The 18,443-nt window shown below is 41.3% G+C and overlaps 2 protein-coding genes across 2 annotated transcripts; both read left to right on the top strand.

The window, feature by feature from the left end:
• Window positions 1-303: 303 nt before the first annotated feature.
• Window positions 304-9,658, top strand: pom121 (POM121 transmembrane nucleoporin). Its single transcript, XM_085289688.1, has 13 exons — window positions 304-905; window positions 1,562-1,768; window positions 1,924-2,073; window positions 3,766-3,846; window positions 3,959-4,130; window positions 4,221-4,309; window positions 4,390-4,469; window positions 5,167-5,285; window positions 5,374-5,473; window positions 5,857-6,135; window positions 6,227-7,702; window positions 8,252-8,350; window positions 8,913-9,658. The coding sequence occupies exons 1-13, from the start codon at window positions 331-333 to the stop codon at window positions 9,011-9,013; spliced, it is 3,528 nt and encodes a 1,175-aa protein (XP_085145814.1). The 5' UTR covers window positions 304-330; the 3' UTR covers window positions 9,014-9,658.
• Window positions 9,659-12,139: 2,481 nt separating this feature from the next.
• On the top strand, window positions 12,140-18,227 carry tbl2 (transducin beta like 2). Its single transcript, XM_085289687.1, has 7 exons — window positions 12,140-12,328; window positions 14,402-14,523; window positions 14,776-14,960; window positions 15,242-15,393; window positions 15,809-15,935; window positions 16,276-16,428; window positions 16,567-18,227. The coding sequence occupies exons 1-7, from the start codon at window positions 12,202-12,204 to the stop codon at window positions 17,024-17,026; spliced, it is 1,326 nt and encodes a 441-aa protein (XP_085145813.1). The 5' UTR covers window positions 12,140-12,201; the 3' UTR covers window positions 17,027-18,227.
• Window positions 18,228-18,443: the final 216 nt, after the last annotated feature.

Raw genomic sequence — 18,443 nt, 5'->3', positions numbered from 1 at the left:
AATCTGGTATGTTTACATTCATGTAATTTTTTTTACATTTATGTTCATTAACATGCACTGTCCTAAATAAATTAAATTAATATTAAAATTGAATTGATGATCTGAAACATTTAAGTGTGACCAATATGCAAAAAATAAAAATAATAATCATACATATATTTTACACAAGAGTTTACATTACATTTGTCCAAGGTTCAGCAAAAGGAAGATTAATTTAATGAGCAGTAACACTGGCGGCGTTTTACAGCCCCACCTCGGTAGATGGCGCTAATGCGCGTGAATACAAATATAAATCCAAGAAGTAATGTCGGAAGAACAGCATGATGGGATATGAGAGTCCTCCGGCGGCGCGTTGCCGCCATGTCTCCTAGAGAAAAACATTTATTGCTTCTCTCTGCTCTAGGCCTAGTTATTCTCGCTTTTTATTATATTCCCACTTTTCTTTATGTGACCTTAATTCTTGCAGTTTGTTGTATTGTCTGTTATTATCATAGCGGAGAACCGCTTCCCGCCAGGTTAGGCCCGAATCCTCGGGGTGGGCTAAACGTTCCGGCCGTACTGCGGCGCTGGCTGTGGGGCTGGGAGGCGACCGGCGTCTCGGTACCCGCACGGGGGAGAGCGAAGAGCAGCGGCAACAACAGAGCCGAGCTCCGGGAATCAGAGGGACACTTAAGTCAAAGACTCGCTGAAAGCGGAGTTTATCGAAAGGAATCCTTATCAAGCGAGTCTTTTCTTTTTAGCCCCCGGGATTTTCTCATGGGGAGTTACATCGGGAAACCGGAGAGCCCAACCGCCGACTCGGGGAGGCGGAGAGCTGTGAGAAATCCCCGAGAGCAGCTCCGGGAAAAGCTGGCCAGACCCAACCACGCCGTCTATACTCCAAACAGAAGGCTTTCATTTGCTGGGTATGTTCAGGCTAAAATCAAATCAATCACATCTCGGTTTTACCGGCGTAATACAGCCCGGTCTTTTTGAATGGAGGCGGTTAAGTTGTTGTAATTCAAAAGGTTAAAGGTGCAGCTTGGCGGTTTTTAATGACTAACCTTCGAGTCGTCAGAGCGATCTCTGTAGCTCCACACAGCTATCCAAATGTGCTACACGTTACTGCAACCCTATGCGTATATATCTGTACAGGTTATGTCATGTGCAAGAGTTTCTCATTACAGTAATTTACTACTAATATAGTACCGGCATTTCCAATCTGTGAACAGTTATGACAGAAAACTTGAATTGTTGGCCATATAAATTACTTTAGTACTGAAAAGCATATTTAGCAGGTTTGCTGTATTGGCAATGTAGTAATGTATTTAGAAAGCATTAGACTTTTACCTGACAATCGGATTTATTTCCGCTATCGCCCCAACCATTATAGAGACTGACGAATGGTATTTAACATGAAATATCAGAGACAGGAACAAAAGTTCACGTTTTCTGTAATATTAGTGAGTATTATATGTTTGGGTTTTCCCAGAAAAATCTATTATGGCCATTTGTGGGATTACGAAAAGCAGACTTTCAGACCCTTCATTTTGCCTTGGCCTCTAATTGTTCTGTCCTGCAGGGAGACACCGGGAGCAGCGAGCAGGTTCACCATCACACCCCAGCGCCACTACCCCCTGCAGCAGCCGGGTGTCTCGTCAGTGGGAATCCTTCCTCCCGTCAAATGGGACGGTTTCAGAAAGAAAAACATCCTCAGCCCTCGCAATTCCCCGGCTGCCCTCAGCCCTGTCACAGTGAAGATCGCCAGGCCTGACCACAGCTCCCCCAGGTCTCTGTGCGATCTATGCATTACAGTGTTTCAGTCTAGATCATCAGCTTGAGTCAGATCTCTTTAAACTCTAACATAACCTGTTTTAAGAGATTAATGTCAAAACCCTTTTGATAAAACTTTTGTAATGGCTGTTTACCTTTCTTTTGTTTCAGCATGGACCATTTGAGTTATGCCGTTCTCCCCAGAGCGCCTGCCGATCCGTGCTCCAGAGAGAGTGTCCTCAAGGTGCTGAAGGAAAGCCGCAAGAGAGAAGTGGACGACGAGGACAGGAGCTTTACAACTGAGCAGAAAAGCAAAAGAAGGTATGAGGCAGCACATGAATGCTGACAAGCTTTATATTTTTGCCTTTTTATGTAGCTTGGTGACACTTTTTTTTTTTTTTTTTGTCTGATAGCTGTAAGGTTATTATAGTAAACTAAAAGTAGGTATAAAAACATTTCAACTGAAATAAATTAAAAAAATAGACTGGAAAAAAAAGGACTTCCTATACTCGCACAGCAAACCTAAGACATAAAAAGTATCATGTGTTTTGTTTAAACCTTCTTGGTCTGTAGGTAATGCATAGTGTGGTTATTAGCAAGGCTACAGAAAAACAGCCTGTTGATGCTTTTAGTTGTCTCGGTCTCTTAGCTTTACGGACAGCTGCAAACAGAATGGATGAATAGCTTTTTCCTATTAACACCATTTCCCAGTCCATTTGTGGTGCACTTGGAAAGCTCACTCTTCTAATGTAATGTTCCAACAAAATATACACTCCCACATGGGGCCTTGCATTCTTATGAATGCATATAACATCTGCATTATAATGCTGTATTCATTTCTTCCCTTTTTCCCCCAGTAATTTGAATAGATACAGATCACACGTACAAATGTGGCCTTAAAGTCTTCTATAAATACATTACCGAAGCTCAAATGCAGTTTTGAGTTACTGGATGCCAAGAAAATTGGAAATATCACTAACACTTAACACAGCACATTTTACATAGGTTTTCTCTAGGGCTGGGCTATATCATACCGTTCACGGTAATACCGGTGTAATTTTGGGCAACGATAGGAAAATGAAATATCACAATAGAATATGGGTAAAACACGCGTGCGTAGTGCCTTTGTTTACATACGCACATGGCGACGAGGCAGAATGAGAAGAGCGAAAGTGGATCGTTGAATGAAACGGATGAACCAGAATTGGTTTGTAAAAATGCTGCAACCTTAGTGGTGTGGAACTGGTTTAGCTTTCGTCCGTCAGATACACAACAAAGCACTATTTTTGGTAGAGCATGTTAGCGGGCCGTCGTCATCACCGTGTTGTTTGGAAAATACGGCACACTTAAAATCAATCCTTTGATTTTTCTGAAAATCGACAGTGCCCCTTATAATCCCGTGTGCCTTGTGTATGAATTCTGGTTGTGTTTACTGACCTCGAAACGATTTTATGTCGTACACGGCGCTCGAAAATCTGTCAAATGTTTTAGTACGACTAAGCTACGAACCCGCACCGCTTGATTGATTGTCGGAGCATTACGGCTATGTTAGGCAGGCGCCTCGCGGAGTGATACGTACTGTGCTTCAACATAATATTACCGTATTGTGTGTGTATAACCTCTTTTTAAGTTTTGTGGATATTAAACATGGTTATGCTGATGATATGTCGGCCAGTTTCCACTGGAAATGCCTTTTGATTAAACTGTCAGCAAGGAATTTGCACTGTTACATTTTTATATAACTTTAATGCACATAAAAAACAGCTGCTTGTTTAAGTGAAAATACATTGATGGGTTTTTTGCAATAATAAAGTTGTGGAATTGTAAAGTATTTTGTCTAGTGTCAATTAGATCATCAGTTATATCGTTATCGCAAATTTTCAAATGTATATCGTGATAAATATTTTTGGTCATATCGCCCTGCTCTAGTTTTCTCTATTGTTATATTTCAAAATAATAAATGGTTGTTGGTTTTTTCCATTTTATTTTTTAATTAATTTTTTACTTCCTAAGACGTAATGACAGCGGTGGAAGTGCACACTCTGCTTTTGAACCCCTTTTGCCCAATGGCACGCCGTCACAGCTGGTTCCTAAGTAAGTTAAACTTTTCATACAGTTAGATCATGTCTTATGAAAGCCTGTGGTGCAGGGTGAAGTATAGTGTGGTGCTACCTGTGCATTAAGAGAAATACTTTCCTTTTCCCAGGCCAGGAAGTCTGAAAAGAGGGATGACCTCACTGACTGAGGAGTCCATTATGAAGAGGTCTCGGACATCCTCAATCAGCTCTGGCAGTGGAGCTCATGCTCCAAGAGGAACCCCGGGCACCAGGAGAAATGCCATCCAGAGTTCCTACAGCTCTTCATTGGGTCTCAACCAGGTAACTCTTCTCTGCTGCATTAAAGGACGCACAGGATTCTAGAGGAAACAGTGGAGCTATGACACTCTAAATCTTGTTTTCCCTTCACAGTGGAAGAAGCCGTCAGCACCCAGCTCCCCTCTGTCCAGCCCTGGATCATCTCGCTGTCAGACTCCAGAGGGCATCTCAAAAAGACCCAGGTGTGTCTCTGTTAGGCTTCTGATCAGTTGTTGACATTTAATCCAGTATTGCGGATTGTAACCTTAAGTTTCATTTCCAGAGAGGACGACACGCAGTCTCCCAGCTCAGCATCCTCTGCAAAGTCAGATCACACGTCTATGGACAACACACTTGTCTCTTGTGAGTGTCATACCTTGAGTAGCTGTGTTGTGTAGGGATTCATCTGTCCTAGAAATGCAGCTCTGTGCAGCAGATTATTTAGATTTATGCAACACTGACTGAAAAGTTCTACTACTAATTAAAAATCCATAGAGCTAATTTTCTGGGAAGTGATCATAGGTAATGCTAGTTAGACTTTATTTACACAAAGTCATTCCTTATCCCAGAAATTCATTCACTTGTACCCTAAAGACCCATTTTCCAGCATGGGGTTTATCTTAGTGGCCCTCTACTGTTAAGTTAACTCTTAAGACTGTTGAAGAATATTATCAGAGTTTTCAAATGGGACTCAAACTCATGCATTTGAACATTATCATTGCAATTGTGCTTAATTCAGATTGCTTCTTTACTTTTAGAGAAATTGATTAGCCAGTTTGACCCCTCATTACTCGGTTTAAGAAAATGGTTTCCAGAAACATCCCAAGAAAGGCTGTTGGTTTTTTTTTTTGGTTTTTTTTGTTTTTGTTTTTTTTCTTCTTGTGGCAAATGTTCATTCATTCAGTGGGTCTGAATGAACGAACAACAAGTTGGGATTTGTGCAGTGTTCAATCCGTGTGCCCCAAAAATTTAACATGAATGCAGTTGACTTAAAAGAAAAAAACCTTCAGAGACATTAAATTGCTTTCTATTTATTGTGCCTTGTATGATGATGTTCCAGTCAAACTGGCTCCATTGCCCAAGGTCCAACTCAATACTTCGTCAGACTCTGGTGGTAGTGGGAAAAGAAAAAGGAAGATTCAACTGGTGTCCAGCAACCGGGATGATCACATTTCTCTGGTAAGGATTACTGCAGTCTCATTAGAAACCTCTGTTCTCATGCTTAGCCATTACAGTGCTTTTAGTCTCTCCTTGTGCTTCCTTGCAGCCCCCACCTCCTGAACTGGGTTATACAGTTACTGTTAAAGATCTAGATGAGGAGAAAAAGGCTGGTATAAGTAAGATACAGAAGGTCCTGGAGACACCTGGTAAGTTGCATTCAGTTCAATCTGTTAACCCTTCATTCACATGTAAAGATTTAAACACCAGAAAAAATATTTATAGAAAAGAATAAACCTTTATTATCCCACGGATGAGAAATTTTGTTGTTACACAGCTCTTATAGTAAGGGGAATATAAAACAAAGACACAAAGTGGTCGTTTATACATAAGCAACTGAAGTCCGCATATACAGGTAACAATGTACAGAAATGTGTATAGAAAAATCGCATGGAGATATGTATAAAATGTACATAAAATATATCTATATTACTATAGAGCCATTGTGAAAGAAGTCAATCTACATAAATGTGTTTCAACCAAAATGGAGGAAAAAGCCCTAGCATGTCTGTGACCCTCTTCTTTCTTTTAGCTCCAGAGCCTGAGAAGACTGTCTCCCCCTCAGCCACCACTTCCACCCTGCCTGCCCCCTCTGCTGGCTCTACTGCTACTGCTACAACTTCCACCACAACCTTGAGCAGCCTTCTGGCAGCTCCCTTGCCCACATCTAGCTCTGCCACCCCAGTCATTAACCTGGATCCCAATCCAGTGAGCAGTGCCGGTACAGTGCCTGCAGCCCCCAACCCACTGCTGGAGGCTTTGAAGAAAGCTAGTGCTCCTTCTCCCACATCCGCTACCAGTGCAAGTTCAGGTACAACTGCTCTTCACTTGATTTAATTTTGACTACCTTTAATTTCTTTGTTCTGTACACTCATGTTTTTTTCCTCCCAATGTGCCCTTAGTGTCTGTATCAACCACACCCGCACAACCCAGTGTTTCAATCCTAAAGGCATCAACAACAGTGGCTTCCCCACAAATCCCTGCAGTCTCCCAGTCCTCCTCTGCGTCTGTGCAGCAGTCCTCCGCCTTTGCTCAGGTCCTGCTGGGTCAGGTCTCCCAGGCTGCCAGCAGCACCCCACCTATGGCAAGCCTATTTGGGGTGGCTAGTCAGGTCAGCGCCTCCTCTGCTTCCTCAACATCTAACTCAACTGCTGTTACTGCAGCCCCAGCCAGCAGCTCTGCATCAGTCAGTAACACCAACCCACTAATGGCTTCAGGCTTTAAGCCCATCTTTGCTGTAACCGCCACCACCACTTCAGCTACATCAGCTTCAGAAAGCAAACCACCTGTCCAGAATTTCAAACCCATCTTTGGAGATGCCACTGCGGCTACTGGCTTTGGACAGCCTCCATCCCTTGCAAGTGCAAAGGCAGCCTCTACAATTTCAAGCACAACCAGTACAGCCTCAGTATTTGGTGGATCAACAAGCAGCAACACAGCTGGCCCATCTCTGTTTTCTGGCTCAACCACCACAGCTGGCACATCCACAGGCTCCCTTCCCACTTCACAGCCTGCTCCACAGCCAGCTATGAAATCCCTCTTTGGAAACTGGAACACAACATCTACAACAAGTACCACCAACTCAGCTTTGAATCAGGCTCAGAATGCTGTCGGCACAATTCAGTTTGGAACTGCTACCACTACTACAGCAGCAGCCACGGCCCCAGCTCCAGGACCTGCTACTGCTTCAACCACAACCTCCAGCCAGGGTACCTTTGCATTTGGTGCCACACAGCCAGATGCTCAGGCTGCCAGCCAGAAAGTATTTACATTTGGCCAGACAGCACCCAATCAGAACACAACCACTGCTTCATTTGGAGGCTTTGCCATGGGCAACACAGTTTCCACTGCTGCTCCTGCTACCACACAGTCAACCTGCAACTTTGGAAAGTCATCTTTTGAAGCCCCAGCAGCTCAGACAACCTTTGGCTCCACAGCAGCAGCGCCAAAGCCATTCACTTTTGGAGGCAGCGGCGCGTCATCCACACCTGCTTCTAACCCTGCCCCAGCTCCTTTCAACTTTGGGGCAACTCCTACCACCACAGCAGCCACTTTTGGTACCCCAGCTAAACCAGCATTTGGAGCCAGCACTGCTGGTTTTGCTTTCGGTGGCACTGCCGCTCCCTCAGCTGCACCCTCAGCTCCACCAAGTTTCGGTGCAGCAACCCAGGCTCAGAGCTCCTCCACACCCACCTTCGGATTTGGCAGTGCAGCTCCTCAGCCGGCTCCCTCTGGACCAGCTCAGCCAGCATCCGGTGGATTTAACTTTGGCTCTGGAATGCCGTGCCCTCAGTTTGGAACACCAGTTTCCAATAATCCTGCACCACAGATGGGAAGCTTCAACTTTGGGGCTGCTGCTACAGACAAACCAGCTTTTGGTAAGGAATTAAGACTGTTGTTGTTTTGCTTGTTTATGTCTTAAGCCCACCTGTAGAGCGGTTCAAGCAATGAATGTAATGTTGGCTAGCTATTTCTTTTGGCTGTTCCCTTGCTTGAAAGGGTTTTTATCACACCAGACATTTGATTTGGCACAGATTTTACTCCGGGTGACCTTTTTGTGTCTCCTCCTGGTCTCAAGTCAGGGATCTTTCTCGTGTTAGGCAAAGATGTTAACCACTACACTAATTTTGTCTGTTGCGAATATCTTAAAATAATTTTAGTTTTGATTACCAGTAAATGATAGTAAATTAATTGAAATGATTGGTATGTGAAACATAACCAGTAGTTGAATTAACGGGTCTCAGTAGTGGGGAGGGTGGGCTGCATTTTTGTTTGTTTACATCGCTGTATGGTTGCACTTATGTGTGAGTGCTGGTTTCCTACTGTGCCACACACTGACAGAAAGATTTCTGTGGTTAGGTTACTATGTTGGTCTATCAGAGTTTTAGGTGTTGGGTGTTTGAAGTTGCATGCTGTTTTCCCTGCAGGAACGTCAACACCATCTTTTGGCCAGAGTGCTGCTGGAGGTCCAATTCCCTTTGGAAGTCCTGGAACTCCACTCCAAGGCTTCAATGCTGTTCAGTTTGGTGAGGCATCAATTTTCTTTTTCTTTTCTTTTTTTTTTTTTTTTTTTTAAGAGGTGATGCCCAGCTGGGGCTTTAGTAGGGATGTGTGGCTAGATGTTTAAACGATGGTTGCTCTCAAGGAGCTGTAACCCAGTGATTTAAACAAATTAGTCTTCTGATTTTATTTAGTGAGAGTGCAGCACCATCACAAAGTTTTATTGATAAATTTGTTAAATTACTCTATACCTCTTCTGTTGGTAATAGGATGCTACACTGTAGCATTATGCATTGCAATGTAGTGGGATTTAGCCTGTTTATCTACTGCTGTGAGGCCGAAGTGGAAACACATGGGTTCTGTTATTAAAGGTGGGCTTGAGGCAAGCTTATGGGAATTTTTATTGGAGCCAAATACTTAAAAGCATGTTGCCTCACTATAAGAATTCCTTGTCACACCTGATATTGATCCTAATTTAGATGAAATTAAGAGGCAGTTTTGAAGTTTGAAAATTTGATGCCACTGTTAAGAACTGGATACTTTGTAGCAGAAATTGTTACATATCCATATATTTTTTATTTTGTTTAGGATCTCCAGCAACTCCTTCCTTCTCAATCGGAGCTGGATCGAAAACATCCGGAGCACGGCAGAGGCTGCAGGCGAGGCGACAACACAACAGGAAGAAGTAGCCTGCCACGTCGTTCCAACAACGCATTCGGAGGACTCCAGCTGTTGCTGCTATGGCTAACCTGGCTAACATTGCTCTGTTCTAAGCCCAACATCCCACCCCATCAGGCTACCACCATGCCCTCTGCTTCCTCAGTCTCCTCCTCCAGTGGGTTGTGCTGGCCCGAAGTTTGCAGACGAGTTAGAAAGAGCACATTAGCCTACTGAGTCCATGACCCAGTGAGGGAATGCAGCAGTAAGGAGAGAGAAACCACAATTATGTACTATACTTGAAAGAGAAAAAACTATTTGATAGATGCTGAACATAAGCATATCCAAAGTTCTTTTTCCTTTTACCATACACGGACACTCCCATTGGTTCGTCTTAAGGAGAAAGTTGAGTCGAGCTAAAGGTGGAGCTGCGGCTCAGACATTTATTTTTTTACGTGAAACGCTCGCTGGTTTGTATGTTACCTGGATATTTGAATACATTCTCTGACTGAGTCTGAATGGGATGAAATGCACAGTCAATTCAGATAAGGTACACAACACTGCAGTGTAAATGTAAAGTTTGCATTTAAATTATTTTTTTAATTGGCTCTCTGACCCTGTAAATGAATAATGTGTTTCTGCACTTAAAAGGGTGACTTAGTAAATGTCTTAACGTAGTTTGTGCAGACCCTTGTGTTCTTGTTTCGTACTCTTTGTCATTGCAAGCATTCCCAGAGTCCTCCTGTGGATGGCCTTTTTTGATAGTGATTGCCAACTGATTGAATTAGCAGGTCAGTATGTGAGTAGGATGAGTACTCGACTAGCGCTGACAAACCAAAGCCAACTCTTCAGCTTGTTCCCTGTGAAAAGAATCTTGAGATGAGAGTGTGCTTGTGTGTGTGTTTGTTGTGCCAGACTACCTCTCTTTGCGCCCAGGCACTGAATCCTTGTTAATTCACTGAAACGTAACAAATCTGCTAGAATCAGTTACATTTTACCTTCAGCCTACCTGCTGTTAATGCACATGTAACTGTGATAAATGGTGAGTTTTTAAATATCTGCACAGCAACACATCCCCACTTCAGAAATGTCACTGCTACCTTATGTCAGATTTACTAAAATTACAGTCTGTTCTATTGGATCTCTCACAGCGATACAGGGATTTTTTTTGTTTTGTTTTTGTTTTTATTATTATTTTTGTTTTTGAGCATGCAGCAAACATGGACAGTAAAGCAGTTGATGTCAGCTGTTTTATTCAAATGATCTCTGTTCTCAGTAATAATCACCTCTTATTGTGAAAAGTGAGCCGTTACCAGTTGGGTTTTGTGTTTGTTTTTTGGGGGGGGGGGGGGGGGGGTCTGTCTTTGTTTCTTCTTTTTTCTTCTTTTTTTTATTTTTATTTTTTTTATTTGGATGGTCAAATTTGAATAAATAAAAATGTGAGTTGTGGATGTTCCACATTAAACCTTTAAAGATCGCCAAATTTTCTTCCCAAGATGTGGAGGCTATACTTCATACTGTGTATTAGCAGTATGCTGTTTTTGTAGTGGATATACAAGTATTGCTTAGTAATGTTGCAGGAAGTTAAAGAGGACCTGTTATGATTGTTCTTATTTTCTGTCATGTATATACTGTTACAATAGTGGATCCTCGTATTAAACTTGGCCAGAGTTTTGAGTAATTTGTTCACTTTATGAACAAGTAAACCCTGTCAGGCGTCAAACTTCTCCAAACGCACAGTTTCTGATAGTTTTTTTTTTTTTTTTCTTCTTCTACTACTTCTGGTTGTATGATGTTTATGAGAGGAGTAATCCTTAACACCTCTCTTTGTGAGGGGCATCCAATCAGAAGAGCCCCTTAAAGAGGGGTTTGCTACACATGGTGGATGAACAGCAGAGCAAGAAGGGAAAGTGATTCTTTATGGAGTCTGGATTTTTTTTTTCTCCAAGCTTCTGTGGGTTTCTCTTCTGAATTTGGGTTTCTCCCCTGCCAAAAACATGAAACACATTGGAAAAATGCTTTGTTAATGACACGCTGCTTACAGCACAAGAATGTCAAGAATTGATATCCAACATACTCTGAGAGATCTAAGTAGTGTTTTACTGGGCACTGTGTCTACGAGTTAGTCCCAATAAATTTAAGTGATTTAATTTCAAGAAAGCTGGAGTTGAAATCAGATTCAATATAACGTTAGACTAGATATAAGTCCAAACTTCTTTTTCTTCTCAGAAAATAATCACACTGCGTTTTAAAGCATATTTGGAAGTATTACCACTTGCCACGGAACAGTAAATGGCTACTTTCCTGAAGAATACATGCTTTTACTTTAAATATTTCAGGTATACTTGATGCAAATATCTAAATCACATTTATTTAGGCTTGTAGACATGGTCAAAATGAAGTTCAACTCAGCATGGGGATGGGTAATTTAAGAAACTTTGAAAGGTGAAAATGCCTGACAACTTTGAACTGATCCAAAAACTCATTTAATTACTTGTTACAAACACAGGAATGCAGAGGAGCATCTCTGAATGCACAGCATGTTAAACCTTGAAGTAGGTGAGCTAAAGCAGCAGACACCCCACAATCAGTGCCACTCCTGTCAGCTCAGAAAAGGACACAGAGGATACTCTTCACGCGGGATCGCAGAAAACGGACAGTAAAAAACTGGAAAAAAATTTGCCTGGTCTGGTGAGTCTTGATTTTTACAGAAATACTCAGATGGTAGGATATAAATTTTGGTGTAAACATCGTGGAAGCATGGCTCCAACCTTTTTCCTGAAAAGTTTTCAAACATTCCACACACGCCAGTCCGCTAGGTGGCATTAGAGACGATTTGATACCCGGATTGTGCTGCATTCATGACTACACGCAGAACAGGAAATGTGAAAATTATGGCAGTTACGATAGGTAACGCCATTAAAACTAAGAAAAAAACGAAAACGAATAATCTAAGAGATTAAGTTGTCTTTTAACGTCATGTTAAAATCATGCAAGCCAAACTGAATGGAAACGGAATGTTTATACATTTAAAATAAACTGTATATTTTTCACGGAAATGTTTGGGGACGGGGGATTCTCGTATTTACTATTTGCAGTCGTAAACTGAACGCAGCCTTAGATGAAGCGTGCTATTAGGACGCATGCGCGGTGCCCCAGTCGTGCGGGGTTAGTTTAGGAGACGTTAGCGTTGCAAAATACGTGGCAGAAGGGTGTCAACATGGAGATAGCTGCTCTGGCCGCGTTAACTTTGTTACTGGGTGCACTGGTTATTCTGGTTGCGTTAGCGGTGGGGAGACGGAAAGAAGAAATAAGAGAGGAAACGGAGCAGGCAGCGGAGTTTGCCGGTAAGAGCCACTCAGGCTAACGTAACTCTAGCTAGCTGGAGAAGGGGGAGACTGTGGAGAAGGCGGCAAGTCAGTCATACTGCATTCATTCATTCATTCATTCATTCATTCACTCACTTACTCAGTAATCGATTCATTCAACAAAAGAGCTCCGTGCCAACGATATTAACACGAACTCAGAGCTAGAAGTACAAGCTACGGTAACTTTTGAGTGGCTGTCACTGTCACATTAACAGACCAATGGGTGCACTGCTTTCTGTCGAGTCACTGCCTGTTTTTTTAACGCTTCATTGATGACAAAGGTTCAAATCGGTATCTGTAGCACGTAACATTAGTTAATGACAACACTCCTGTACATGTAAATGGTAAATGGCTTGTATTTGTATAGCGCTTTACTTAGTCCCTAAGGACCCCAAAGCGCTTTACAGCGTAAAGTAGAATAGCTCACTGTATAAAGATAGTACTTAAAAGTTATAAAACAGAGGAAGGTTAGCACATTCATCTGATGTTGAGTCTGTTTAACTATGTTTGAAGAAGAATTTACATTAAATTAAATTTTGGACTAATAAAGACGTAGTTAGACTATTATTTTTTCTCCAGGTAATAGGATTTATAATTGAATAATAATACAGTAATAATCCTGGGCATAATTTTTATAACCTTGGAGTTAATCACTTTAATAGTAACTTATTATAGTTTTGTGTTGTCTAAATAGGTTTTGTTTGTGTTTCATTTTGAATTTTGTTTTTCTTTTGAGGATAGTTTGAGTTATTTTGGATGTTTTAGTTTAGATTTTTATCCATCACATCCATCCATTTTCTTCCACTTATCCCAGACAGGTTGCCACTCTGTTGCTGGGTTAATTTAGAGACCGACAACTGCCCATACTCACATTTACACCTATGGCCAATTAAGAGTCACCAGTTAACCTAATGTGTATGTCTTTATACTAAAGGAGGAAGTTAAGTAATTCGTTTTTAAAAAAAAAATTATTTTGGTTACTTTTTCATTTTCTTAGTTTTCAATCGTATAGCTTATTTCCACAATTTTCTTGGCTTTTAATTTAATTTTAGTTCACTATAATAATCATGCTGAGAGTGTTTTTCCACATTCTGTTAACATTGCATGCAGTGAATAGAAAACCTCCCAGAGCTAATTCCCTGATTTCCAGAGTTTGTTTGTTTTTTTTTTTGGGGGGGGGGGGGGTTGTCATGATACCAAGGATTGGAAAATTACACATCAATTATCTTTTAGCTGTTTGTTAATGCTTCATAACACCCAGATCATGTTCAGAAATAGCATAACCAATGGTTTATTCTAAAATGAAATGTGTGGAAATAAAACTTTTTTTTATGTTCTTAGCCTTTTCCTTATGACTGGGCTTTGACATACATGCTAATGTGCAGGCTTGTTGAAGAAGATCCATAAACAAGAGCTTTCCATCAATGATTTTTCCCCAGAGATAACGGATTCATAGCAGCTCACAAGAGTACATTGTTATTGTTAGACTGCTTATTAAAGTTAGATACACTTATATTGTTAGTAAAATTACAGAAGACCAACCACACAAACCACACAACTTAATTAAATAATGATAATAGAAAAACTTATAATAAAAAGTAAAGAAATAAAATGGAAACCTAAAAAACAAAATGAGTACGTGTATTTTGTTTATATTTATGTTAGAAATTGTGCAAAATTACAAATTCTATATGATATGTTATTATCTATATAATGCTAAACATATAGCATTATAAATGGACTGGTTCTGTTTTGTAAGTGCTTTGTACTACAAGAGTTATTAACACAAGCACTTTTTTCCTGTGCCTAACTACTTACTACCTAATATTTATGCTCTATGAGCCCATTGGAGAGCAACTTGGGGTTCACTATCTTCCCCAAGGATACTTTGGCATGCAGACTGAGGCAGCCAGTGATCAAAGCAGCAAAGCTCCAATTAGTAGAACTGCTTATTCTCCTGATATACAGCCATCTGAGTAATAGTTTGTATATATCCTTTTAAAATAGTCTTAGTGGGCATCAATGGTCATGTTTTTCCTGTGTGTCTTCCAGCTGAAGCCAGTGCTGTGAAGGGTTCCCAATCCAAGAAGCAGAAGCAGGAGAAGCAGCGTGGCCGCAAGGATAAACCTACACAACACACTTTCAGCCATCCGCTGCTGGCAGCCTCTCTGAAGGTAAACTGAAACAATCATCAAACACACACATTGTAAAAGCCTCAGAGGACAAGGAAGAGTTTTCATAAGAGACCGGAGTTTGGTTTGTTTTAAGTCACTGTAGGTTATGCGAGTTAAAAGCCTTGCTTTTGTTTTGGTCTAGATGCCGCTCAGCTCAGTGAGCTGTTCTGAAATAATTTAACAAGGTTTCACTTGCACCCTCTCCATAGCCATTTTTCAGCATGTGTGTACTTGTTTCCATGTGCCTTTTAGGGCCACAGTGGAAATGTGACGTGCCTCGATTTTAGCAGTAACGGGAAGTACCTGGCGTCCTGTGCTGACGACCGCACTGTTCGGATCTGGAGCACCAAGGACTTCCTGGACCGCGAGCACAAGTGTCTGAGAGCCAATGTGGAGCTGGATCACGCTACGCTGGTCCGGTTTAGCCCTGACTCCAGGTCTTTAACTACACTTACTGACATAAAGCATTTCTTCTCTTTCCTAAGGAAAGTGAATTGTACACAAGAGCTAGTGTAAGTTTAACATAAACCAGGTCAAAGAGGTTTAGAAAAGACTTGTGAAGTAACTTGTTTGATGATCTGAAACATGTAAGCATGTAAAATATGAAGAAAAGTAATCAGTAAGTGGACCAATACCGTTTCAAAGTATTATACACAACCAGAGTTATGGTGAGGTAATCTTCAGAAAATCTTCACTGATTTTCTCCTTTTCTCTACAGGGCGTTTATCACCTGGTTGGCCAACGGAGACTGCATACGAATCTTCAAAATGACAAAGAAGGATGACGGCTCCATGAGCTTCAAAGCTGCTCCCGAGGACTTCCCACAGAAGCACAAGGCCACCATCCTCAACATTGGCATCGCAGAGACAGGTACAGAATGCCGAAATAACTTAAAAGTTTTTACTTATAGTATCGGCTAGTAACGCAGTTAACACAGCTGGGTTTGTTTTTATCACCAGCTGGGTTTTTGAAAGTGTGTGAAACCATTTGTGGTTTAGTATTTAACAATCAGTAAATTCATTTCAATGTTTCTTTTATTCATCTGCTCCATCTCTCTGATTATTTGTCCAGTCTTTGGGTTAGTCAGCCTCTTGACAGCCTAACTGTTTTAAGAAAAAAATCGACCCACCAACAAGCAACAAAAGTTGACTCTAGTTTCACATGAGAAGAAAGCTGTCAAAAAAGGGAATATCTGTTAAAACCTTATTTATTGATTTATTGATTTATTGATTTTTCAGTATTTGTCACCAGTTTATGGGGCTGATATTGTGTTTCTCACCCACAGGCAAGTTTATCATGAGTGCCTCCACCGACACCTGTATCAACATCTGGGACCTGAAAGGAGAGGTGCTGGCCTCTATCAACACGAACCAGATAACCAATTCTTATGCTGCCATCTCCCCGTGTGGCAGGTCAGTCCCACTCCTTATTTACTGCACAGCTTACACTTGAAAGCTTAGAAATGATATACATCTACTCTGTAAGTTTATTGTTTTACTGTTTCATGACATTAAAACAGAAAAAGTGTCTATAGGCGATGTTTTACAGTAAGAGCTGTAGGTTCTTCTGCTTTAAACTGTTGTTGAGAAAAGTAAAGGTCTGAAAAGTAATTTTCCCACATGTAAGATGATTTCTTCATATTGTTTTTACTTTTAAATTCCATTCAGTAAAATAAAAATCGAAATAAAAATAAGTGTTTGAATTGCGTGTCACTCTTTGGGAGCTCTGATCCTGCTTCATCTATTCGCTCAGGTTTGTCGCGTCCTGCGGCTTCACTCCTGATGTGAAGGTGTGGGAGGTTTGCTTCGGCAAAGGAGGAGACTTCAGAGAGGTGGTGCGAGCCTTTGACCTGAAGGGCCACTCTGCTGGAGTCCACGCATTTGCCTTTTCCAACGACTCTCGCAGGTAATACGCTGCAATATTTGAGATGGAAAATAAATGGTTGTTTATAAGCTGAGACAACATAAAATGGCATATAAACGTTAAGGTGAGAGTAAAGAAGCCTGCTGTGTTAAGCAGTAATACTTTCTTTTCATTTTTCAGGATGGTGAGCGTCTCCAAAGACGGCACGTGGAAGCTATGGAACACGGACGTGGAGTACAAAAAGCAGCAGGATCCCTACCTCCTGAAAACCGTTCCCTGCAGCTCGTCTGAAGGCAGCCGGGTGGCCTTGTCTCCAGACGGCCGGGTGGTGGCCGTCAGCGATGGCTGCAACGTGGCCATGTACGATGCTGCCAGCGGAAAGCTGGAGGAGGAGATGCACGGCGTCCACAGCATGGAGATCACGGACCTTAGGTTTGACATTAACGGACGCTTCTTGGTGTGCAGTGGCGACAAGGCTATCCGAGTGTTTCACAATGCTCCGGGCTACCGGGCTGCCATCAAAGACATGCAGGACATGCTGAGGAAGGCTCAGAACGAGGCCATGAAGCAGAGACTGCAGCAGCAGATCAAAGAGGCTCAGAGTGCCCTGGACGCTGTGCTCGCTGCCCCCTCCAACTAAACAGAAATAACAGGAAATCACACTCTGAATGTGACAGTGTCAGACTCTGCTAATCATTTGTTTGCATAGTCACCTCTGCCTCTTAATGATCTGGACTGTGAAGATGAGATTTGCATGCAGTTTAATAAAAGGTATCTTTTTATGGAAGTGCTTCGTTTGATTTGAGACATTTGGACTTCTGAGTGTGATGTGCTGTGATTGTGTTTGATTTGTCATAGTTTGTGAAATTGGTCTCATAGTTCTTCAGAGTCACTATGTGGAAAAAGGAACAGATTAACAGTCCCTTTAACATCTAATGGCCACTGTCGGTTTGGGTGCTTCATTTCCAAGTCCAGGTGTTGTCTGTGCTGACTCACTGTGAAACTTTGAACACAAACTAATGTTAATGTCCACCTTTGCTTTTCCTACTGTGGTAGGTCAAAATTTCTGCTGTGAAAAAAGTTAAAAGTGTAATATTTTCCCAGAGGGTGGCGCTGCAGTAAAATTCCTTTTCTGCTTATTACAGCCAAAGTAAATCTTTGGAAATCTCCTCTTTGAAATCCTTAAAGCTTTATCTAATGGCATTGCTATTGAGAGTTAAAAATTCGGCCTCAGTTGACACCTGTGCACTCTCACATGGGTGTACAATTCAGTGCAAATACCATAAGAGGATTTGACTTCAGAGCAGAACGTAAATTGTGAGGTGCCTTTTAAGTACAACTAACTGAAAGAAGTGTGAGCAAGATGTCCGGCATCTTGAAAACACAGGTGAAACCACCTCTTCGGATCTGTCAGAGTGATAAAAATAACCTTCAAAGTCACTGAAACTGGGGAAGAAAAACTAGCTTATTCCTCAGTCCATCCTAGCAGCCCACTGAAGGTGTATTTGATCCTCACAAACAGAGTTGTAGCGGGGAAGTCTGGAGCGTCCTATAATCCCCAGAAAGTTAAAGCATATCAAAATAATCCTCAGGATTTGCAGAATTTGTAACTTGTTTTGAATAAAGGCATATATTTGATTACAGTGTGCTTGTGTATGAGGATTTGGGTATAAAATAAGGCCTTAAGTATCTTAATTCAATTGTGCAGTCTGGATTAATTTTTGTAGCTTTAATAGAAGACATTCTGAATCTCTGTGCCCTTTTTGGTATTTTTTTAAGACTGTCAGAATGAATATTTTGTAAAACAACACCAAAAAAATAAATAATATTCCCTTAAACAACATTAATCAGTTATTTTCCAGTCTTTCAGACCAAGACATGGGCCTGTTATATTAATCAGAAAAACGGGGTGATCCAGTGTAATGCGTGGCTTGAGTAGTTTATATAAAAAATTATAAGTCATTTATAGGGTGGAGAACAGATTCAGAATACTTTATTGATCCCAGAGGGAAATTGTTTTGTTACTCACACTGAAAATATAAATATGAAAGATTGAA

The sequence above is a fragment of the Mchenga conophoros genome, linkage group LG10 (genome assembly GCF_057382185.1).
Source record: "Mchenga conophoros isolate Kocher_MC1m ecotype Shallow Benthic linkage group LG10, M_conophoros_male_GT1.1, whole genome shotgun sequence".
NCBI lineage: Eukaryota > Metazoa > Chordata > Actinopteri > Cichliformes > Cichlidae > Mchenga > Mchenga conophoros.
Note: the sequence above shows the minus strand (reverse complement) of the source record. Positions and strands in the feature narration are given on the sequence as shown.

Bases quoted from the DNA above. Each gene is read 5' to 3' on its own strand.
- tbl2 (XM_085289687.1), top strand. From the start codon at position 12,202: ATGGAGATAGCTGCTCTGGCCGCGTTAACTTTGTTACTGGGTGCACTG. The intron at 15,936-16,275 runs GTCAGTCCCACT...CTATTCGCTCAG, and splicing joins GCCATCTCCCCGTGTGGCAG to GTTTGTCGCGTCCTGCGGCT. The intron at 16,429-16,566 runs GTAATACGCTGC...TTCATTTTTCAG, and splicing joins TTTTCCAACGACTCTCGCAG to GATGGTGAGCGTCTCCAAAG.
- pom121 (XM_085289688.1), top strand. From the start codon at position 331: ATGAGAGTCCTCCGGCGGCGCGTTGCCGCCATGTCTCCTAGAGAAAAA. The intron at 4,131-4,220 runs GTAACTCTTCTC...TTCCCTTCACAG, and splicing joins CTTCATTGGGTCTCAACCAG to TGGAAGAAGCCGTCAGCACC. The intron at 4,310-4,389 runs GTGTGTCTCTGT...TTTCATTTCCAG, and splicing joins GGCATCTCAAAAAGACCCAG to AGAGGACGACACGCAGTCTC.